This window comes from Heterodontus francisci, chromosome 25 (genome assembly GCF_036365525.1).
Source record: "Heterodontus francisci isolate sHetFra1 chromosome 25, sHetFra1.hap1, whole genome shotgun sequence".
In the NCBI taxonomy this organism is placed as follows: domain Eukaryota; kingdom Metazoa; phylum Chordata; class Chondrichthyes; order Heterodontiformes; family Heterodontidae; genus Heterodontus; species Heterodontus francisci.
The window spans coordinates 36,973,129-36,997,344 of NC_090395.1; the positions used below are offsets into that span (position 1 = coordinate 36,973,129).

Here is a 24,216-nt window from a genome sequence, read left to right on the forward strand (position 1 = left end):
CCGTTTGTAATTGGGAACAGCTTTTCCTTGTCTAACTTATCAAAGCCTGACATAATCTTGTGCATTTCTATTAATTCTCCCCTCAATCTCCTTTGTTCTAAGCAGAACAAACCCAGCTTTTTCAACCTAACCTTGTAACAAAAATCCTCTATCCCTGGAACAATTCTGGTAAATCTCCTCTGCACCCTCACATCCTTATTGAAGTGTGGTGACCATGGGCGGCACAGTGGCGCAGTGGTTAGCACCGCAGACCCGGGTTCAATTCTGGGTACTGCCTGTGCGGAGTTTGCAAGTTCTCCCTGTAACCGCGTGGGTTTTCGCCGGGTACTCCGGTTTCCTCCCACCGCCAAAGACTTGCAGGTGATAGGTAAATTGGCCATTGTAAATTGCCCCTAGTGTAGGTAAGTGGTAGGGAATATGGGATTACTGGGGTTAGTATAAATGGGTGGTTCTTGGTCGGCACAGACTCAGCCAAAGGGCCTGTTTCAGTGCTGTATCTCTAAATAAATAACGACTCAATATTGCAACTGGGGCTTAACTGGAGCCCACAATCACTATTTCAAACTGACAGAGGTCCACTGTGATTGGCTGATATGTAGACCTATTAAAATCGCGAAGGAGGTAATTAGATGAAATTTCCTTAGGATTGGTGGATTGTAAAAGGAGGTCATCAGCTGCTCTGCAGTGATTGGTCAGTCGATAAGCAGGAGGCGGTTCTTGGCCAAGCCAAACCGATGGGGCCTTCGGCCTGTAAATAAAGCAGCGTTGCGGAAAGTAGGTGGCGTCAGGGAAAGAAGCGGGAGGATGGCAGAGGCATGGTCAGACAGTGTTTCGCGTCGGAGGCGTATTCTCTGCAGGTGAGGGACGGTGAGAAAGGTTCGACTCTCCCGAGAGCGAGGATAAGATGTTTTAAATTCTTCCGCTGTTGTTGTGACGGTTGGAGCGCGCGCCGGCCCACTCAGAGTTCTAGAATCCAGTGCTGGCTAGCTCGCGGGTGTGCCGCCGGCTTGGGCGCTGCTGTCTGTTGTCCTGCTGACGGGGAAGTGGGGTGGGGTGGGGAGAGAGAAGGGTTTCCTGCACCGCCTCGTTCATTCTTGCACCTTTTTAGTAGATGTAGTGGCGAGTATATGTAGTTTTTAAGAGCGAAGTTTAGCGTCTCTTTTTGCTTAGAGTTCTGTCGACTTTGAAGACCCTAAGCCTCGGTGCCCCAACAGCTGCACACAAAGTTGTTTCTGTTGTGTATCCACTGTAAGTCTAACATGAGGTCTTGACTGTAAACAGCCATTATAGAACGTTTTATTTATATCTCCAACACAGAGGGCAGCAGAGAGGCAGTGTAACAAATGCTCAGTTATTAAAATATCACTTTAAAATAAACTTTTACCCTCAATGTAAAATGGTGTATGTACATAATTTATCAGAATACAATAATACCTGAAACTTAACAGGTTGTGTTATGTGTTTGTTACTGTAACATAACTGATATTGCAAGAGTAATTTACATATTAAGGAATTATTTGACAAAAAGTAAGGAAAAGAACAAATTATTTTTTCTTTCAATTAACCTGCCTGGCTTTTTCTCTCTCTTATCTTCCACTTCCATTAACTTGACTTTGCTCTTTTGAGAATAAGAAATACTGAAATGTTGTTTCTACAGCTTGTGGAAAGTTACCAAGAAGTCATTTGTGCACCACATAATGAAATCACTGAAAAAGAGAACTGATAAGGGTATGTCAGTGGAGACCTTAAGACAGTACATCACTTAAAAATTGTGCTTAGGCAGATAAAAGAGAAACAGCAAGAGTTAGAACAAAGGATGTAGTGAATAAGAAACTGCCCCACTAAGATAAAGGCTGACTGCTGCAAGTTAAAACACATAATGGAGAGCCAAATAAGGTAAAACAAAAACAAGAGTTAGGGGCTAGAAAGTTAGAGTAGGGGGAGAAGTAAACACAGGAGGAGACTGTAGCAACCATAGGATAGGTTAGTGTCATAATACGTTATAACCAATAATGTAAAATAAAGGCATGGACAAATGGATTTGTATTGTATAAACATGAACTGAATATGTTGATCGGTGTGCCTGCTTGTAGGACACCTGATCTTGCAAGAACGTTAAATAAACTTACTACTTCAGAGTTTGACTTGGTATAAATTATTATCAAGTGGGCTACGTTTCTCTCACTCTCGACCTCTTGGACTGTGTCAACCTGGAACTTTGACTTTGACTGCCAGCTCCATTTAATGTTTGGGACTGTGAAATTGATTTAGTCTTAATCAAAGACTCACTTTGCTCTGCTGGTGGATTCTGTGATGCTGGCAAACTTTTTCAATTTCTTTGTGACTTGCTCTTATTTTCACTTGGGGCTATAGGAATTTTAGATTGTAGGAGGTTTCTCATGCTCTCCCTTTGTCAGATTTCTTCTTTTCAAGCAACTGATTTGCATGACACCGGTGTCTCCTGCCACTCTTCACCTAGATAAGTGAATGCACCTTGTCTTTTTATAACCACTCCAAATGCATACTCTTTCTTGTCACTTTGGTTTTTCCACCATTACCTAACTGGCACTGAACTCTCCAAGTTTTGTGCCTTGAGTATCATGACTTATCTTCACACTGTCTTGCTTTGCTATTGACGTCAGACTTAGACGAACTAAACCTTGTCCGAGGTGCATGTTTAAATGCTAACCTGTATGATGAGCAACCTGTTGTAGACTAAGGTTATTTTAAGAGAATAGAAAATAGTTTAGTCTATATTGAAGAGAAACATGGAAATTACTGCCTCGCTTGTCATCTAGCAACTACTTCTGCAAAGACCTCTTCACAGTCTGTATGCCTCTTTCTGCAGCACCATTTGATGTTGGGTGACATGGTGGTATTAATGTGTTTGACTCCATTCTTACTCAAATATTTCAAACTCTTCTGACATAAACTGTGGACCATTATTTGACACCAACCCTTCTGGCAACCCATAAAATTCTCAACTTCAATAGTTTTGGTACTTGTGATATTGGGCATAGACTCAACATTTAGTTACTAGCTATAGCTATTAACCAAAACACAATACTCTTTACCTTCCACCTCAGAGAAATTGACATGCAGTTATTCCCATGGTTTTCTTGTGCTTGACCATGGAATGAAAGGAACTTTGATTGGATCATGCCTCCTTCTGAGACACACTTTGTAACTTTTCAATATCTCTATCTCCCTTTGGATACCTAAAATAGCTTCTTGCAACTGCTTTCATATGGACTATCCCTGTGTGCTCTAGATGAAGTTCCTCTAACAATTTCTCTCTCAACTTTGATGGAATAATGACTCCAATCCCATAGGAGACAGGCCTGTTTCTGTGCTGTACTGTTCTTTGTTCTATGCTCAGTTTGTTTCTGTGTGAAATACTCCTGCAGTTTCTCATGTTCTTTAGACCAGTTGTTCATGACATAATTAAGTATCTTACTGAGCACCACATCCATGAGTTTCTTCAATAATTTCTCTGGCTGACGCTGACCTGTCATTTGTGTATGTAAAGTAATTCACAAGTAACTCAAATGGCTAACAATGAATCAGTCTTCACGGGAAGTCTCAGAAGAATGTTTGCATGATCTGCTGACTTGTGATATTTCATTATCATACTGATGGGCCATTAAAATCAATGCCCATCTCTGAAGCCATGCTGTTACTAGAGATGGTACACTCACCTTTGAACCAAATATGATATTTGTAAGGGCTTAGTGGTCAGTTAACAAAGTGAACTTCCTACCATACATGTATTTGTTACTTTTTAACACCAAGTATGATTGCTAATGCCTCTTTGTCAACTTGAGTAATTTTTATTCTGACTTCATTAAAGTACATTAAGCATATGCTACAGGCTTCACCATACTGTCTTCCATTATGTGAAATAAAACACCTAGCCCCCTGTGGTGAGGCATTGCATGCTAAAGCCAATGGTTTCTTGGGATCATAGTGGGTCAAAACCGCATCGCTAGTCAGTACTTTCTTTACATCAAATTGTTTCTGTCACTCTACAGATCACTCTCAATCTATTCCATCTTTGAGCAGTTGATACAATGGAGCATGTGTGCGCGTGCATGTGCCATATTTAGCTTTTGTGTATCTCTACAGAATGGACCCATCTGCCCTTCCAACTACCACAATGGGTGCGGCCCAGGTACTGCTCATCACTCTAATTGCCCCCGCCCTTTCTAATCTATCCAGCTCTTTACATACTGCTTCTAACTGCATAAGGCACTGGCCTAGCTTTGCAAAGTTTTGGCTCTGCATTGCCCTTTTTATCTGGTTTTTTGACCTTCTGATGTCTAATTTTATCATATTTGTCCTCCTTGCTCAAAGACCACTTTGTTCTCTTAGCACTTCCTCAATGTTGGACTCTTACTAATCCCTACTGTCATAACTAGGCCCAGTTTAACTATTTTCTTAAGCCAATTTCTTCCCATCCGGAAGACTTTGTTCCCTGCTACTATTAAGTAATAAGGTGGAATGTGAGGATGCATTCTAACACTGAAACTGTTGTTGGAATAACTAATCAGTTTCATATCAGTTTTTTGTGAGGGAATGTGTCTTTGGGATTCTTGAACTCCCCTTCTGAGATAACAGACATTGCTGCAGCTGTATCAGTGATGAAAGTAAGTTGTGAATCTCTGACTTTCATTTTTCTTGTGGGTGCTGGAATTATATTTTCAGCCCTGTTTCTCTCATCTTCCACGTGCTGTTTTTCTTCCTGCTTGATGACATTACCTTCTGTCTCCATATCTACCATGTGCAACAGGCGGTAAAAAAGGAAAATGGTATGTTGACCTTCATAGCGAGAGGATTCAAGTACAGAAGCAGGGATGTCTTGCTGCAATTTTACAGGGTGTTGGTGAGGCTACACCTGGAATATTGTGTGCAGTTTTGGTCTCCTTATCTGAAGAAGGATGTTCTTGCTATAGAGGGAGTGCAGTGAAGGTTTACCATACTGATTCCTAGGATGGCGGGACTGACCTACGAGGTGAGATTGAGTCGGTTAGGGTTATGTTCGCTGGAGTTCAGAAGAGTGAGGGGGGTTCTCATAGAAACCTATAATTCTAACAGGACTTGACAGGGTAGATGCGGGAAGGATGTTCCCGATGGTGGGGGAGTCCAGAACCAGGGGTCATAGTCTAAGGATACGGGGTAAGCCTTTCAGGACTGAGCTGAGGAGAAATTTCTTCACCCAGAGAGTGGTGAGCCTGTGGAATTCGCTACCACAGAAAGCAGTTGAAGCCAAAACATTCATCCTTTTTCTAAAAGGAATTAGATATAGCTCTTGGGGCAAAAGGGATCGAAGGATATGGGACAGAAGCTGGAACAGGCTCCTGAGTTGGATGATCAGCCATGATAATGAATGACCGAGCAGGCTCGAAGTAGGCCATTCGACCCTCTTATTTTCTATGTTTCTATGCACATTCATTTAGATGTTTGGTTACCTTGGCAACAGTAGTATCTAAATTTCAAAGTCTGAACTTGGCTGCTGTGGCCTGGTTCCTGCTGAAATCTGGTGGACCTCCCCAACCAGCTCAAGAAAACAACTTCCTTGCAATCTACAACTATCACTTTCTGCTGTTTCCATGGCTGTGGTCTCATTGCTGTCTTCCTTCCTCATCAGGGTATTGCCTTTACTCGAAAAAAGCTTGGCCTGGATGTTACTGTTCTTTAGACCTCCAGTGACTGTCTCTAAGCTTGACTCCTAAGTTTGAATCATAACCACAGTGATGGGAGTGTTTCTTTAATTTGAGAATGTAATCAACAATAAGAGCCACGCGGTTATGCTGCAGCTCTATAAGGCCCTGGTTTGACCACACTTGGAATATTGTGTTCAGTTCTGGTCGCCTCATTATAGGAAGGATGTGGAAGCTTTAGAGAGGGTGCAGAGGAGATTTACCAGGATGCTGCCTGGACTGGAGGGCATGTCCTACGAAGAAAGATTGAGGGAGCTAGGGCTTTTCTCAATGGAGCGAAGAAGGATGAGAGGTGACTTGATAGGGTACAAGATGATGAGAGGCATAGATAGTGGATAGCCAGAGACTTTTTCCCAGGGTGGGAAGGGCTATCGCCAGGGGGCATAACTTTAAGGTGATTGGAGGAAGGTTTTGGGGAGATGTCAGAGGTAGGTTCTTTACACAGAGTGGTGGGTGCGTGGAATGCGCTGCCAGCGGTGGTAATAGAAGCAGATACATTAGGGACATTTAAGCGACTCTTGGATAAGTACATGGATGGTAGTAGAATGAAGGGTAGGTAGATAGTTTGATCTTAGAGTAGGTTAAAGGTTCGGCACAACATCGTGGGCCGAAGGGCCTGTACTGTTCTATGTTCTAATGGACTCGCTTGGCAACTGCTTTTCACAAAATGCAACTTGCATTACAATTTCATTTTTGGTCATACTGTAATAGTCCAGAATTTCCAATAATTTCAGAATAGTCCAAAGTACTGGGGTCTCATGGCAACATTTGGTTAAACACTACTTCAAAAGCATCTGGCCCATCATGGTGAGGAAAACCTTCTTTATCCTCATCCCCTATTTTCTTAGCTTTTAGCCAAATGTGTAACCTTTGTTCATAATTATACCAGTCCTCTGTTAGGGTTGAATTCCCCTAATGTCCCAAAATATCTTCAGTCATTTTTTCCCCCAATACATACAGTGCTGCCGACACGTCCAGAACAATCTTTCACAACTTAATCTACTTTGAGTTCCAAAAGGTGTCTCCATGTTCTTCAGACTGTAATCTCAAATGAAATTAAAAAAAAAAAAATCCCATCTTGTGTTCCTTCTGTTGTATATTCACTAAGTCTAACATGATGTCTTACCTGTAAGCAGCCATCATAGAACTTTTTATTTGCACCTCCCCCAATAACAATGTTCAGCTATTGTGTATCAGTTTCCCATCTGTGTTGTCGAGAGCTGTTTTGTGCTCCTCTATGGTGGGGGGAGGGGGGCAAGGTGGTAAATAGTCTGCAATACAAGTTTGCATGCTTTAATAATCTTTAGGGGCAAATAGACTCAATGTCTTCAAATTGCGAGAACTTGCTTAAAAAAGCAAATGTCGAGGCTCGCTGTCTAATTTACAATGCATTGAGACTACTGAGGCAAAGAAACATATGCAGTGCAGCTGAATGACTGACTTATTTTGCTTTGAACTGCGATAGTTACTAAGTAGTTTTTTTTTGGCATGGAAGTGCCTATTGGCACCCAGTGAGTTAGTAGAGGATCGGACTTCAGCATGTCAACCACTTGTGCAAGAAAGTGGCTTTTCCCTCTGCCTTGGCTTCTGTTTGTATGCTGCCTGAAATTCTAAAAATATAAGGTTTTTTTTAAAGTGATATGTGTTAGTGTAGTTGCAACTATGCATGTAACAACAAGCAACAACTCGTTGAGCCTAAACCTGTATAATTTTTCTGCCCCAAGAGGTTAAATTTATGTAGTTGTAGATGTCATACAGTAGCTAGTTACCATTGTGACTGAGCATTCCAGTGTAAGGTTTTGTAATGTGTCCTTAATCATTTTTTGCCACAAGACTTTGATTACTAAGACTTGTATTGCTAGAAACACAAGGAAGCGCTTAATGTACAAAGCATGTTCTGTGGCTTAAGACCCATATAATGGTTGTTGGTTCATCTGGGAGGTTGGTGTTTGCAATTTTAAACACTAGATGCCTAACATTGAAACAATGCCTGGTCAGTTAAGCCAACCTGGCACATGCATTATGGAAAAATTCTCCTTCACTCAAATAATTCTTGTGATTTTTTAAAATTGCTGATCTGAAGTGATACAATAACCTGTTCCTTCTGTTTCAGGGTAACTAAGGGTGGTTGCAAGTCTTCTGGACACTCGCCAAAGACTAAGCCATGACCTGGGATAGGGACTTTGCTGTTGCCAAGATGTTTAAAGAAGGGATTGGGCTATTGGTTGGCTGGTTCCTTCTAACTGGCACAGACTACATCTTTCAAGTATTAGCAATTCCTGGCCAGATTTATGGTAACATTAGATGACTCTCTATTTTTGCAAAGTTTCCATGCTAGCTAATGAGGGAAGTGTTACAGGTGGAAAGGGGTGCAGGTGGTTCCCACTGTTTACCTCCCAACTGAGAGCAATCATGTTTTTGTTAGTGTATTAGTTCCTGAGGTTTTTTAGGGTCAAATAGACAAATGACAGGTCTTCTTGTAGGTTTAAAAAAACTTTTTTTTTTTTTTTTTTTGCACTATTTATTTCTGAAATGGCTGCAACCTTCCCCCACCCCATACCCAATAATAGATGGAGCAAAAAAGGTAGGATGTAGTTTGAAGTCCAAAGTGAGGTAGGTGTTTGTGGTTTATAGTAAACCTGTTGGATCTTTTCAGGAGGAAAGTTTTTTTTTTAAAAAGTGTAGGCCTGGGTGTTTGTAGTCTTGAACTTTATTGAGGTGTTGTAGAGTTTTCATGGTTACAACTCAGCACAAAGCTGGTGGTATGGATTTTGTTACTTTCACAGATGAAGCGTCTCAGTCACCTTTTGTAATGTCTCTCTTGTCATGGCTGTTCCAGTTGTTCAGGGTAGTTCTTGCTTGGCTGGATCTCTTGCACAGCTTCTGGATGTACTAGCTTTCTGAGGTCTTGGCTTGATCTTCCCCTCTCTCCAGAGCCAATAGGATATATAAATGTAATGTTAAAACTGTTGGAAGGATGATGGGTTTTTGCATTGCTGAGTGTTTGAAATTGCTGGAACTTAAATCTACCAGTTGAGTTTTCTACATTGTGGTATGAAAATTTCTGTTTGTAGTGCAGTACTGCTTTTAATGCTGTCTTCCAATTCTGTTGTAGGAACTGTCCTGTTTATACTGCATTTCAGACAACTGCCCAAGTTTGTACAGGATAAACAGAACTTGCCTTTTTTACATACCTTTTTTCCCTGTAGTGTAGTCACATGCACAGAGCCATGATTCATTAAATTTAGAATATAATTTCTTAGATTTTAGCCTTGTAACATTCCACCTACTGATAATTTGGCACAGTAAATAATTGTTACAACATTCACTCATTCTAATCTTGACTTTATTTTTCCTTTTTTTTTTTTTTTGGTTTAAGGAACCAGTCAACTTCTAGGTGCAACTAAGATTTTTGCCTGTCTGTTCCCATTTTTGTGAATTTTAACTGGAAAAACAGAAAATTGCACCATGGAGCTCGTGTTAGTCTATGCTATGCAAGAATGCTTATCTTAAGTGTGTAGCATATGGGTGTGCAGCTCAAGTGTTGCAAAAGGTTTCAGATTTTGGGAGGCTTTGGTACCATTTTGATAGTGTTATGAACACTGGACTTTGACATGATGATTTTAAAAAGTTTAAGATGGTGTCCAGAGGGTCAGGTGACCTCACATCCACTCTGCTGGAGGACAAGACAGAGAAATCTTCATTACCAGGACAACAGATCAGACTTTTTTTTTTGTTAAAGTTCTTTGGTTATCCCTGAAGTCAACAGGTTTCACCCTCCCTGACTTTCAGCTCTTAAATGAGGGGTCAATGATTCTGAAGATGAAATATACCAAGCAGCTGTTAACACCTGGGAACAATGGAAGGCCCAGGTGACTGTGTCCAGACTTCTGGACTTTGCATATTAGAACAAGGCAATAAGCTATTGTCTCAAGTCCAGATAAATAAGATTTTCTGAAGGCAAGCAGGTTGTAGGAGGAAACTCAGTGGTTGCACCCTCTGAGAAGTCTGTGTAAGTAAGATGATCAGCAGTAGTGGCCTAGAGGGAGAAAAGGGAATACCTGCTCTTGGAAGCCTGAGATAGCAAAAGGGTGTGAAGACTTGAACCTGTTTTCAAAGTTGAAGTGTACAGAGAATGAAAAGCCCTACAAGGAATCGTCTTATTCATGAACATCCAGGCTGAAAGGGCTTGGAGGAGTGGGCAGAGAGGTTATGGATTTTTGAAAGGGTCTGGGAGATCCAACCCATTGCAACTGGGAGGAGTTTGGGACTTTTAATCTCAGATTTTTGCCATCCAAGAGGACTAATGTAAGTGTGGTGTGAAGTTTCCAAGTTTTTTTTTAATAAGTAAAGAAAATACAGCTTTATAATTTTAGGGTATCACCTACTTTCAAAGTACTATTTAGTAATGGTGATGACTTTGACTTCTAATGTAAAATCTTGTATGTAATTCTTTAAATTTGTCTGGGGGGTTATATCTTGTATTCAAACGGTCTCACTGAGGTCTCAACAATAGCATGACCTAATGTAGCAGCTATTGTCGTCATGGGCACAAAATTTAGGTACAACTTGATATATGTGTATTTTACCCTTAAGCTTTATCATAGGAATGTCGAGCTTTTAGAACCTTAAGAGCACTTGTTACCTGGTCAAGTATTTTCATAATCTACAGCAAGTAAAGGCCACTCAGCCTGTCAAACCCTCTCCTATCTAGAACATACATTTTATCCACTGAATCTCCCTCTTGCTTCTGTTCTGTTTGTGTCCTATCTTGATGGAGTATTGGGCTAGTTACAGTTAACCTGGGGAATCTTGTAATATGTTGATTTGAAGCATACAAATTTAGTGATGTCTCTTTTCCAGGAACTTTGTCTGTGGAGTTTGCAAATGGGGACATAGCTGCTATTACTCACATGACCTTTCTATGCTGAAGTCGTCCCAGATCTGTAGACACTATTTAAATGGATTTTGCTTCTATGGAAACCATTGCAGGTTTGTATTTGGGCAGTTGTAAGAATTCTTATGAATGCTGCTTTTTGCACTCACTTGTGTTTCTATAACACTGTGTACCATTTGAAATACTTTTGACTTTCTTCACATGGTAAATGTTCATTTGTAGTACAGCAACTTGTGTAGACAAATGTGGCAAGCATTCTGTGCCAGCAGAAAAGCTATTTAAAGGGGGACAATTACAGCACAGACTGAACCTTTTTTACATTTTTTTTATTTAGAGATACAGCACTGAAACAGGCCCTTCGGCCCACCGAGTCTGTGCTGACCATCAACCACCCATTTATACTAATCCCATATTCCTACCACATCCCCACCTGTCCCTATATTCCCCTACCACCTACCTATACTAGGGGCAATTTATAATGGCCAATTTACCTATCAACCTGCAAGTCTTATAGCTTGATATAAAAATATTTTTAAAATAAAAACTAAAGTATTGCTTCTACAATGCGGGTAAATACATTCAACATGATTTGGTAGCTTTTTTTTTTCACTGCAGTGTGGAGGGCAAATATACCTTTAGTTTAGTTCAGACCAAACAATGCCAGTTTTTGGACAGCAAGCACCCATGGCCAGTCAGACTCTAGGTGATGGTTTTCCCCTCTGTTCCTTTCTCCTCTTCAGTGACAAATAGAATACCTCAAGAGGCTCCAGGGATTTTTATACATTTTTGAATCACATTCTCTGGTCTCATGACGTTCCTTTTTTGGTCTTAGCTTCATTAGGTAACATTCATGATTTCTCCTACTATATTTGGTAAATGTATTATGGTATTACTATCAGTAGCCTATTCAGTTATGGCAGACCGTTACATATAATCATGGGCATCTCCTGGATTACACTAGACAAAGTTAACATGGGGACACTTTAAAGGCTTGCATTGTTCTTCACAGTTGGGATCTTTTAACAGTATAACCATTTGACTGTCTTCCTGTCTTACTCTTGAACTGTGCATTTCTCAGTCAATTATTCTAAACTGTTCTAAATTGCTTTTAATCATTCTGAATTCTTATAACTTCTTGCCCTTTGACACTATAAATGTCTAGTTTCATACGTTATCCCTAATCATTGGACAACATACACCTCATACCAACAGTTAATTTTTTTTTCTTACCAAAAGCCCCTGCAAACATTTATAAGAGTACCTAAAATTCATAGTACAAGGAAAAATATATAACCCATATTTCTTGGAGCACATTTCTCAATTAAGATATCCCTCTTCTGTCTCTTTGAATGGAATACTGCAGTGATTTATAAATTGAACTTTAGTAATCTCTCTTGGTAGGGGGAGTGGTGAGGGTGATATGGTGATGCCCTTTCTCCACAACTAAGTTGAAATTCAGCCAACTTGGCTGTCTCCAATCAATTCATTGGGTACATAGCATATAACTACCCATAATTTTGGATGTTTCACTTGGCTTTGGGGTAGCTGTTCATTGGAAGTGATAGTACAGAGAGGCTGGATTTGATTGGATGTTTGGGACAGCATGCTGGCAATTTTAATATAATCATTGAGGGAAGCCTCAAATATTTGGGGGGAATAGTTCCATTCTCCAACCTGATGAAATTCTCTTTTAATTGATACCCAAGTGCATTGGAATTGGTCTTTGGGTTTACCACAGTAGTGGTTGGCTAGACTTTCTATAATACGTCATTATCAAGTCCCAGATTGCTATTTACTTTAATGGCTGGTTTTCTGAAGACTGTTTTTTTTTGTATGAGGTTGTATTAAAATGAATTAATGAACAATAACTAAAACATTGTGCTAGATATCAACACATCCAACCCACTGTAGGATGGTCATCTGGAAACCGACGTGGTTCTGAGCCTGCCCTTCAGCTAAGGACTGGAGGATCATCCCAGAGCTACCATGGTGTGGAATCTAATGATCCTGCTGGAAGAAGCTATGCGAGAAACAGACGTAGCTCTGCTCCTGCTATTCAGCGAGTGCCGGGAGGATTTTCCCAGCATCCCCGTGCTGTAGAACGTACCGTCCACTCAAACACTGTAAAGGGCACTTGGGGTCGACGTGGTTCTGAGCCTGTTATCTCCGGTTTCGCTCAATTTGGTAGAAATGCTGAGCGTTTTGGCAAGCAACTAGAGGATGTCAAAGAGGATAAAGAAAATGAAACCCCTTCAAGTTCAGACAGATGGGAATTTGCTGCAGAATTTAAACCTCTGTTTCAAGAACATGGTAGGTAAATAACCTTTGCATAAAGGAGTATTATGAATTTATTGAGACTTGCATTTCTTCAAACTCTTCCATATTGTATGATAGATATAGGAAGTGGTTGTTGATGCTCTGCACTGCACTTTGGTGAATGGTGGGTGAAAAAATTTTGCTTCTTTAGTAGGAAGGAGTTTTCTGCAATTTATCTTAATTATTTTGCAATCTTTTTTGAAGATCCAGAAATAAACACTGCTTTTAAAGACTGTGTCAAGAAGCTTTGCAAGTCTGACAGGAACTAAATTTTTAGGAAGTGCCGACTGTCAGTAAGAGCACTGAAAATGTCCCAATAAATTTTAAAAATCAGCCAAGTTGATACTTCCCTTCGAAAAGTGACATTGCAAGCCTAATGTTGTATCATTAAACAGATTTTGAAGGAAGAAATCTGCACTGGTACCTATAGAAAAATGACAAACCTGGTTTGAGAAAGTAGATACTGCCTGACCAACCTTGTCTTTTGAGTGTGCCATTTTAAAAGCGTTTTAGAAAATCCTATGACTTCATGTACCTGGATTTCAGAAAGCCTTTAGTCAAGTCTCGAATGTTGAACAAGCTTAAAACAGTCGGTGTTTTGGAGGGGAGGGGGATGAGGAGGAGGAGTGTATTTTTCTTAATTGGTTGAAAGAGCTATGTGCTAGCCAGGGGAGCAATGCCACTGCAGAGCTGTACAGAGTGGTATCTGACTGGAACTTTTTTTTTCTTATGAGAATGTTCAAATACTAAGATGCAAGACATCTTTGTGACTAGATCCTCAATCTGCAAAAGTGGATACAGAACAAAACCTGCTGTGCCTCACGCTGGCAAACCATGATCTCATGAGAATTTGGGGGCAGAAAGGAAGCAAGCTGCAAGGGAAAGTGTCTGAATTCCTGACTGAAAGTTTCCAATACAGCAGCCTTTGCAACAGGCTATGTCCTATGTTTTTAGGTTTTTAAAAAAAGACTTGGTGCATTGAAGGCTGTTTGTCATTCATAATTTGCAAGTGTCCATAGTTTCATTGTTTTACCATAGAAGTTAAGAGGCACAGATATCTCTCTAGTAAGTGGCTATTTTTATACTGGCTTTATTTGAATTCCCAGTAGGTAATCCATATAAGCATCTGATTCTTTCCTTCTCTTCCCTCTCCTGCATGTTGGCCTTGGAACATTGGAATTTACATTCACTGAAGCTTAAGGTGTCAATTGAATCCACTTAAAATCAAAAGTGGAGGGAGTTAATTATTGGTTTGCAATACATCTGCAGTACAGTGAAGTTTAATTCTTGCATGCTGGAATTAACAAAGATAATATTGGATTAACTAATACTTCACTTACCCACAACCTTTGCCAACAGTCAAGATATAGTTAAAATTTAAACTTTCCAACATTCCTTTAAAATCTAAAGGAATGAGACTCCACCTGTAAGAAAAATTAGTCTGTTTTTATGGTATCTACTAATTGACAGTTAAGATCATGGTGTTTAAGTATAGAACAGCATCTTAACTGAGGTTATCTTGTGTTGTATTTATGCTCATTGTCCAGGATTGCCAAGATTTGCATGGACTGTGTTGGTCAATTTGCAAAATTTGACATAAGCCTAAACCTACATCTGCAGCCTTTAGTGGGTGCAATACCATTGTTATGAAATAACAGTTGATACTCTTACAAATTTTGACAACAATCTCAATAGCATAGAATTTCCATGAGGGTTCTTCATAGTGAATTCAATCTGAATTCAAAAAAACTATGGCAACATATGAGTTAAGGTAAAAAAAAATAACAGTTGCTGGATTGTTCAAAAACTCAACTGGTTCACTAATCCCCACCTATGGAAGGCAATCTGCTGCAGCCATCCAGTCAGGTCTGTACGTCACTCCAGTTCTACTGTGGTTGATTTCTAAATGGCCTTGATGTATGGGAATGGGTAGTGAATACCATGTTGCCTGCGCCCCCCAAAAAAAAGACTTGAATTTTTGTTCTATAGCCTTTTGTTAGTGCCTAAACCAAAACTGGGAGATGCCTCTGATATCTGGGATAGATTTTTGGTTGCTTTGTAATACTGGTATCTGCTGGAGTGCATTTTAATTAATCTAGGTCCATCTGATAGTTTCATTAGAAGTTCCCAATTTAAAAAATATTAGAATTTGAGTGTTAACCCTTTATTTTACCAGAAATCTAGTGTCTCAAATGGACCACCTTCCTATGATATCTAATTTCTATAAATGACTTGGATTCAAAAATGTGCAAGTTGGTCAAATTCAGATGGTACTCTGCTAGGAATCAATTGAGTCTGTTAGAGGAATGACAAAAACAAACTGGCAAGTGGATAGATCTCTGGCAGCACTGATATAGAAAAGTGCATATTTGATGAAATAATTTTGACATGATGTCTGTCTCTTTTTTGCTCAACAGTGACTTAGAATGCTGTACAATACTGACTATTGTGCACATATAATGGCCCATGGCTGAAAACTGGATGACATAGATATGCTTGCACGAAGTCTAATTTGAAATGCTTTGGGCCAAGGCCACCTCATTTTGTTTGTAATATCACTTGCTGCAGTCTTCTAGCTAACTATACTAATACTAGTAAATTTGCAATTAATTGTGCCAATTCAGCTGGGTAGCTATGGGTAGTACAATTGGTCTCCTTGCTGCACGGCAAGGACTGGAGAATATTTGATCTGTACTAGTAAGTAAATGTTAAACTTCTTTTCCTATTAGAAAAAGGGCCTCTTGTTTGGGGCCATGAGCAATTGTAAAACCACAGCATAATCTTTACTTTCAGAAGAGGAGTGGACAAAAGGAAGACAATTTTATTTGTTTTTAAATGGAATATTAAACTTAAACTGTAAATGTTGAACACATTTACCCCAATTATTTTCCAATTTACTATTGGAGAATTATAATTTTGGAAAATCTAGGTTATGTGCAGTCCTTTTTTTCTGTAGCAAGATCTTGTTAAATTTGTGATTTGTCTGAATTTCCTGTAGTATATCTGTCTTTAGTTTTGCACAGATGGTTTAGTTTCACAGCTGACAACTATTTTTGGTTTCCTTCTGTTACACCTACTCTTTAATCAGGTATTTGTGTTGAATTGTTTGCACATTTTCAGATTGTGCATCAACATCACAGGCAGCAGGTCCTTTCCATTGTATGTCCAGCTGTGTCAACAGCATACCTCGAACTGATTTGGAGACCCATTCTTCAGTTTCTCAATCTGTTACACAGGTATGCAATTGCAGCTTTTACAACTGAATCCACCTGCCTGTCACCAAAATTTTAATGTCTGTTTGTTTTAGAATGTTCTTCCCTCTTTTCCCCCACCCTGTAAAATAATTTTACTTTCTCAAGGCTTTTTTGTCTTGAATTATTTTGATCACTAACTTTTTGAACAAATGGGGTATCCAGTTGGCAATGAAAGATCTTAAGAACAAGTTCAAGTCAGTTAATGTTCCTTGATCAATTTGATGGCATTGCTGTACTAATTAGAGCATCAATGGAGATTGAAGGGGCCTCAATTTTTTAAATTATTTCTTTTGCCCTCTTTCATCACATACCTCCAATGCAGTACATTTTTGCTATTATTTCTCTCTGCCAAAAAAGTGAGGGAAACTTAATTCTTTGGCAGCCCCTAGAACTGTCCAAAAGCATTTTATTCAAACCCCCCCCCCACAACCTCCTTTTGGGGTGGCTTCTGTCATGATGCAAGTAGAATTTGCTTGGTTACAGATGACTGATTTCTATTGATACATTGCGGTGCAGTGGTTAGCACCGCAGCCTCGCAGCTCCAGTGACCCGGGTTCGGTTCTAGGTACTGCCTGTGCGGAGTTTGCAAGTTCTCCTTGTGACCGCGTGGGTTTCTGCCGGGTGCTCCGGTTCCCTTCCACAGCCAAGGACTTGCAGGTTGATGGGTAAATTGGCCATTGTAAATTGCCCCTAGTGTAGGAGGGTGGTGGGGGAGTTGAGGGAGGGTGGGATGTAGTGGGGAATATGGGATTAATGTAGGATTAGTATAAATGGGTGGTTGGTCGGCACAGACTCAGTGGGGCAAAGGGCCTGTTTCAGTGCTGTATCTCTCTGACTGATATTAGAACTATGCTACAAAGAACTGAGAAAAGGAATTCCAATCTAGTTATGAAGCACTCATTTAGTAAGTATCTTTTTTACTTTAATTTTTAGGAAAAGTTGACTGAAGACCCAGCCTTTGAAATGAGTAAAGATATAATTTGTGGAATCTGCATGGAGAAAGTCTATGAAAAAACACCAGCTAAAGACCGTTGTTTTGCAATTCTTCCTGATTGCAACCATGCTTTCTGTGTGACCTGTATCAAGAAATGGCGAGACAGCAAGGGGTTTACCAGTAATATAATAAAGTATGTCACCAAATGGAACAACTTCAGTATTGGAGCTATTAGTAATCTCACTACTCTAATTGTCTTTATTATCAAATGTTAACTGTTAGTGTCTAAAGAATACAAATCCCAATGAATATATAGTCTAGGACTTTCCCAGTAGCTCACCAAGTTTGTCTAATTAGCTGAGCTGGATGGTCAAGGACAGCCTAGATACAATCACCAAGTGTGCTGAGTTTGTCTGAGAATTAACTCCTGGAGGGTGAAATTAATGGCTTTCTGTTAACTTGGGAACAGAAGTAAGCCATTTAGCCTCAAGTTTGTTTGCCATTCAGAGATCGTGACTTTTTTTTTGCACCGTCTAACTCCATATACCTGCCTTTGTCCTGTATCCCTTAAATCTTTAACCAAAATATATTGATCTAAAAACCTTAAATCACAATTGATCAATTGCTATTTACAGAGGAGTTCCAAACTTCCACTTGTGTGTAGGTGTGTTTCCTAATTTCACTGCTGAAAAGTCTGACTAATTTTTAGACTGTGCCCCTTAGTCCTCTAAATATCTTAAACTTCAATCAAATTACCCCATAATCTCTAAATTCAGGGAATACAACTCTAGTTTGTGTAATCTCTACTCATAATTTAACCCTTGGAGTTCAGGTAAATCATTCTGGTCAATCTTCGCTGTCCTCCCTCCAAGGCCAATATATATGTCCTATGGTGGGTTGTCCAGAACTGCTCGCAGAGCTCCAGATGCAGTCTAACTAGGGCTTTTTTATAGCTGTAGCATAACTTCCATCTATTTTTTTTGTATTCTAATCCTCTAGATCTAAAGGCCAGCATTCCATTAGCCTTTTTTGATTTTTCTGTACATGTTCATGGTATTTTTAATTATCTATGTATCTGGGCTTCCACTGTTTCTAGCTGTTCACGAATAGAAAATGTCCAAAGTCGATGACCTCCCATTTGCTTACATTTACAGGCAAAAGGATTTCACTTAATCCATTAATGTGCCTAATTTTGTTCCAATTACACTGCTCACAATGCTCCCCTATCTTTGCGCCATTGGCAAATGTGGATATGTGGCTTTCTATCCCATCGTCTAGCATAGAACTTTACAGGACATCACTAGCCCCATTTTACCAGTTATCCTTACTGTCTCCTGCCACTCAGCCAATTTCCTAACCAGGTCAACAGTTTGCCTTCAATACCATGAACTTCAACTTTAAGTAACAATCTCTCCCTGCCCAAGTGTTACAATGGCCTCTTCCTAAAAAGTTATCAAATTTCAGAAAACGTTTTAAAGAGTACTGTTGCATGCCGAAATATTTTTGGTAGCCTTGTAGGAAAGGGAAAGTTAATGTTTGGTATCGGAAAGCGATTCATGTTGGTTGCAGCAAAATGTGTGTCTCATTGAAACATATTACTTCTAAATGTCTGGATAAGCAAATCTTAAATCCGTGCTGCATTATCTGGCTTAAAGTTGAATTTATACAGTGCAGCTGATGGCATTTATGACAGCCTGGACACTCGTAAATTTTGGGAGGGAGTATGGTGAAAATATTTCCTTGTGTGTGAAGTAAACCAAAAGCTTCAAAGGTATCCTCTTGTTTGCAGGGCATGTCCTGAATGTAGAGTTGTGTCCAGTTACTACATTCCATACAAGTTCTGGGTAGTTGATGAACCGAAACAGAAACTAATTGAAAAATTCAAAGCTGAAAAGAGGTAGGTTTACATATTGGTACTACAATATCTCAATGAAAACTATTTTAACCTGTTTCCTAATTCTGGATTCTACTGGAATCTAGATCAGCAAAGATCCCACAGAAAAGCCACCACTTTAAAAGCTGCAGCCTGAATAATGCCACATTTAGTTTTTCCAGATTGTTCTAGCTGCCTTTTATTTTATTTGACCCATCTGAGTACATAAGCATTGTAATTCTAGGGAGGGGGTGGGTTTAAAACTTCTAAAATTGGGTATTGTATGTTAAAGGTCCCTACCTGGACTTGTCTCTGAAGCTCCGTGTGTTCTGCTGTTCCCCAAGCTAAATGCAAGTGAGTAATTCAAGTTTAAGCCCTAGGTTTGTTAACTAATTTTCCAATATCATAGCTCCCATTTTATTCTCTCTCTTTTTATTTAAACATCATCTCACTCCTCCAATGACTCAACGATCGAAAGCAATAAGTAACAGCCTCGAAGACAAAGAAGGCTGTAGGTTCAAACCCCCAGTTAGCAAACTGAAGCAAGGATGATGCAATTGAACGTAGCCTTCCAGAGTTAGAAGGGGTGGGTGGAATCTGCTTGGGTTCCTGATCATTATCCATTCTCCTTGTTGGAGGTACAAATAGGATTGGGCTTGCCCTTCAGTCTAATTGCCTGTTGAAACATGCTATCCAAGTGGCACATGAATGGTTATTTGGGCAAAGGATGAAGTGGCTGGCATTTCTTGCTGTGATTAGTTCTGGAGTTGACTGCTTCAGGGGAGAAACCTTTCCCTGCCCCACCCCCACCCACCAACAGTTGATTCACATCTAACGATTGATTCTTTTCACAGAAAAATACACTGCAAGTTTTTTCTACGAAGTAATGGCAGATGTCCTTTTAAATCTGAATGCATTTACTTGCATGAGTTTCCAGAGGGATATCGACCCATACGGCATCAACTAAGGAAGCGAAGAAATCGTGTAAGAAAATACTATATATTGCATCATAAGTACTGCTGTGCTCTATCAGACTGTTTAATGACAGGGTAATATTATCAAACCATCTAACTTTTGCCTCATCTCCAGGAAAATTTGAACTGCAGGCCTTCCCTTTGTTAATAAGTTGAGTCTTCAGCCCTTTAAATTTTTGGTATTCGTTAAATTCCAAACTACGTTTGCCTTCCTTTCCAAAACAAAACTCTTAAAAGAACTGAGCATAAATTTTCAAAAAACTTTCAATGTATGCAGGCTTCTAATTAAAACAGCAATCACTTGGGTCAGCAGTTTAATTTTTGTGCTGATTTATTGGACAAATTCAACATTTGGCACTTAAATTATCCTAGTTTTTGTAAGACAAAGGTGTAAATCCTGTTTATTTATTTAGAGATACAGCACTGAAACAGGCCCTTTGGGCCACCGAGTCTGTGCTGATCAAGAACCACCCATTTTATACTAACCCTACAGTAATCCCATATTCCCTACCACCTACCTACACTAGGGGCAATTTACAATGGCCAATTTACCTATCACCTGCAAGTCTTTGGTGGGAGGGAACCAGAGCACCTGGTGAAAACCCACGCGGTCACAGGGAGAACTTGCAAACTCCACACAGGCAGTACCCAGAATTGAACCTGGGTCCCTGGAGCTGTGAGGCTGCAGTGCTAACCACTGCGCCACCTTCATAACCTTCATGGCAATTTACCCTTTTTATTGAACCACTTCCAACCCATGTTTATAATGTAGACCAGATTTGATGATCATTTGACTTTTACACATTTTTCTGGAAATCTGGCTGTCTGGAAGGGCATAGTACAGAGAAGGCATTTGGGCTTCACCCCTCTTAGTTTGGTATCAGTAACTTGTCAGGAAGACTTTTTTTTTTTACCATCTCGTGAAATAGTTTGAGGGTGGTGGCCTGTTGGACAGCCACTGACTGAAGGTACTGGATACTGAAAAGGCTATGGGCCCTAACTATATTCCAGTAATAGTACTGAAGACCTGTGCTCCAGAACTTGTGTCCCTAGCCAAGCTGTTCCAGTACAGCTACAACACTGGCATCTACCTGGCAATGTGGAAAATTGCCTAGGTTTGTCCTGTACACAAAGCAGGACAAGTCCAACCCAGCCAATTACCTCCCCATCAGTTTACTCTCAATCAGTAAAGTGATGAATGGTGTCATCGACACTGGTATCCAGCAGCAGTTGCTTAGCAATAACATGCTCAGTGACATTCAGTTTGGGTTCTGCCAGGGCCACTCAGCTCCAGACCTCATTGTAGCCTTGGTTCAATCATGGACAAAAGAGCTGAACTCAAGAGGTGAGGTGAGAGTGACTGCCCTTGACATCAAGGCAGCATTTGACAGAGTATGACATCAAGGAGCCCTAGCAAAACTAAGGTCAGTGGGAATCTGGTTGTGGGGGGGAATCCTCTGCTGGTTGGAGTCATACCTAGTGCAAAATTAGATGGTTGTGGTTGTTGGTCAATATCTCTGCTCCAGGATGTCACCTGCAGGAGTTCCTCAGGGTAGTGTCCTAGGCTCAACCATCTTCAGCTGCTGCATCAATGACCTTCCTTCAGTCATAAGGTCAGAAGTGGGGTCGTTTGCACAACATTCAGCACCATTTGCGACGACTTAGATACTGAAGCAGTCTGTGTAGAAGTGCCGCAAGCCCTAAACAATATTTATTTAGACACATTTGGTCTTCAAAGACTGGAAATTGTAATCTATTAAACAATTTATAAAGCTGTTAAACCATATGGGATTCTTTTTCTTATAGAAATAAAGGCAGAGTACAAAGGCTAGGAAGTTATGCTAAACCTCATCACCTAGTTAGTCCAGTTCTGGCACTGCACTTTTTTAGGAAGGGTCTCAAAGCCTTGAAGATGTAGAGGCTAGAAGCTGGGATTGCTCATTTCGAGAAGGGGAGGCTCAAGTTCAAAATTTAAGGGGAAAAAGTGTTTCCATTGACAATAATCAGAATACCAATTTCAATACTTGGCAGAAGAACCTGAGGAGCTGATTTTTTTTTTGAGTTTATGATCTGGAATGCACTACTTGAACGTTTGGAAGCAGATTCAGTACATTCAAAGGGAATTGGATATGCACTTGAAAAAGGAGCGTTTTGAAGCAGGCACAAACAGTCGGCTGAATGGGGCAGTGCAGTGGTTAGCACCGCAGCCTCACCGCTCCAGCGACCCGGGTTCGGTTCTGGGTACTGCCTGTACAGAGTTTACAAGTTCTCCCTGCGACTGCATTGGTTTCTGCTGGGTACTCCAGTTTCCTCCCACAGCCAAAGACTTGCAGGTTGATAGGTAAATTGGCCGTTGTAAATTGCCCCTAGTGTAGGTAGGTGGTAGGAGAATGGTGGGGATCTGGTAAGGAATATGGGATTAATGTAGGATTAGTATGAATGGGTGGTTGTTGGTTGGCACAGACTCTGTGGGCTGAAGGGTCTGTTTTCAGTGCTGTATCTCTCTCTCTCTCTCTCTCACCTGTGCTGTAAACTTTAAAAATTGAAGTTAACAACTGAACTTGTAATCTCGACATGGCAGCAAAGGAACAAATGAAGGCCTTTACCTGGATTTTGCCAGTTGCTTGCTGATGTCTCACTTAACTGTTTATTGCTCTCTATATAATTACTTTGGAATATGCTACTTTTTCTACAAGTAGAAAAATACGAGTCTCAGCATCCCTAGCATTGGGCAAAACAGTAACAGTTAAGGCTCCATTCCCTGCATGGCATAAATTAGCTCTCTTTCCTTTGGAGAGAGAGAAGACTGCTTTTTCTGTGGGTGGCCTCATGCTATGCCTACTAACTTCTCAATGCATAGAATTCTGATTGAAATATCATTTATTAAAGGTTCCATTTCTTGCTATATTTAGTTGTTAGGTGTACCTTTTCTAGTCAGCCTGGCTGAAAATAACTGGGACCCAAGCCTGTGGCCTTTAAGTTTGTGTATCTCAGCCAATTAAATGTACTTGCTGTGCCAACAACATTCTGTGCTGCCTTACGTGATTCAACTTTGCATCCTGCCATTTGCAGCACTGCCACTTTATTTATCAATGATGGATAACAAGGTCTGCCATTTCCCTACAAGAAACATCTAATGCAGTGGATGCAGCAGCTTGCTGGCACAGGAGGGAAGCAGCTGCAGCAGACTCCTGGGCTATCTACTTGCCTTTTCCAGGGTAGCTAACATAAAGGAAATTAATATGATCAACTGCTGTTCTGACTTTAGGCTGAACCTTTATCAGAAGCATTGCACAACTAGTTTTTTTTTTTAAAATCTTGGGAGGATTTAATGTCTTGTTATATATCCCACAGCCTCCATTAGGAATTATGTGGGAAGACGATGATTGCGATGAGGATGACGACTATGACCGTACCCTTCACCTACTTGGTATTCTTTCCCTGAATGATACCTTTTTAGAGAACTTGGCACACTTTGAGTATGACCTTTTTGATTCAGATCTATCTGATTTTAATCAGGATGATTCTGATGATTCTGATGATTAACATGGCTTTGTGCCATTAAAAATCTTCCTGTGTGGAGCAGTGCTACTGCATACAGCAGGTGGAATATTGATAGCAATTGTTTATCCTATATTTTGGCAGTGCTGTTGCAGATAGCAGGCTAAACCATATAGTTAGGCATTTATAACTAGTCTGTCTACAATGATAGTGCAAGTGCAGTTGAGACTTTTGTTTCTTGCATTAATTATTGAGATTTTTTATTTGCTAAAACCTGTAGTTGTAGCAGTTCAACAAAAACCCTTTTAGGTTAGAGAAAATGTATTCCATTTGTGAAGAATGAATATGATCTGCAATACCTCAATGATTTGAACAATTCATATTGTAGTGACTTGATATTGGATGTCCGATTGATTTTGAGCATGGAATTCAGCACATTGGGATTAACATTCACTTGTTCAGTGGGGAATTTGCTATTTCAGTAAACCTTGTATATGTACTAAAGTGATGCTGAGTTACTAAACCGTGGAAAAGTTGAATAATGTAGGTTCAGTATAGCTGAAAGTTTTTCTGCTTCCTTTCAGCTGTTGAGAATTGGGGAAAATGAGTATTTAACATGGGAATAGGATCAATAGCAGTTTGACATTTTGTATCCTGATCAATGAGCTGCTGTTGCTTAAAATCAGTGGGAATGTTTTTTTTTAAAATGTTTTGTGCTAACAATGTCCAAATAAAAAAATATTTTGT

General features: G+C 40.0%; 1 protein-coding gene across 1 annotated transcript; it reads left to right on the forward strand.

Annotated features, from left to right (window-relative positions):
- The first annotated feature begins 694 nt into the window (after positions 1-694).
- Positions 695-24,211, forward strand: LOC137383829 (probable E3 ubiquitin-protein ligase makorin-1). Its single transcript, XM_068057098.1, has 8 exons — positions 695-857; positions 10,584-10,712; positions 12,503-12,927; positions 16,054-16,169; positions 17,121-17,314; positions 18,911-19,018; positions 19,849-19,978; positions 23,323-24,211. The coding sequence occupies exons 1-8, from the start codon at positions 805-807 to the stop codon at positions 23,512-23,514; spliced, it is 1,347 nt and encodes a 448-aa protein (XP_067913199.1). The 5' UTR covers positions 695-804; the 3' UTR covers positions 23,515-24,211.
- Positions 24,212-24,216: the final 5 nt, after the last annotated feature.

Bases quoted from the DNA above. Each gene is read 5' to 3' on its own strand.
- LOC137383829 (XM_068057098.1), top strand. From the start codon at position 805: ATGGCAGAGGCATGGTCAGACAGTGTTTCGCGTCGGAGGCGTATTCTC. The intron at 19,019-19,848 runs GTAGGTTTACAT...TTCTTTTCACAG, and splicing joins AAATTCAAAGCTGAAAAGAG to AAAAATACACTGCAAGTTTT. The intron at 19,979-23,322 runs GTAAGAAAATAC...TATATCCCACAG, and splicing joins TAAGGAAGCGAAGAAATCGT to CCTCCATTAGGAATTATGTG.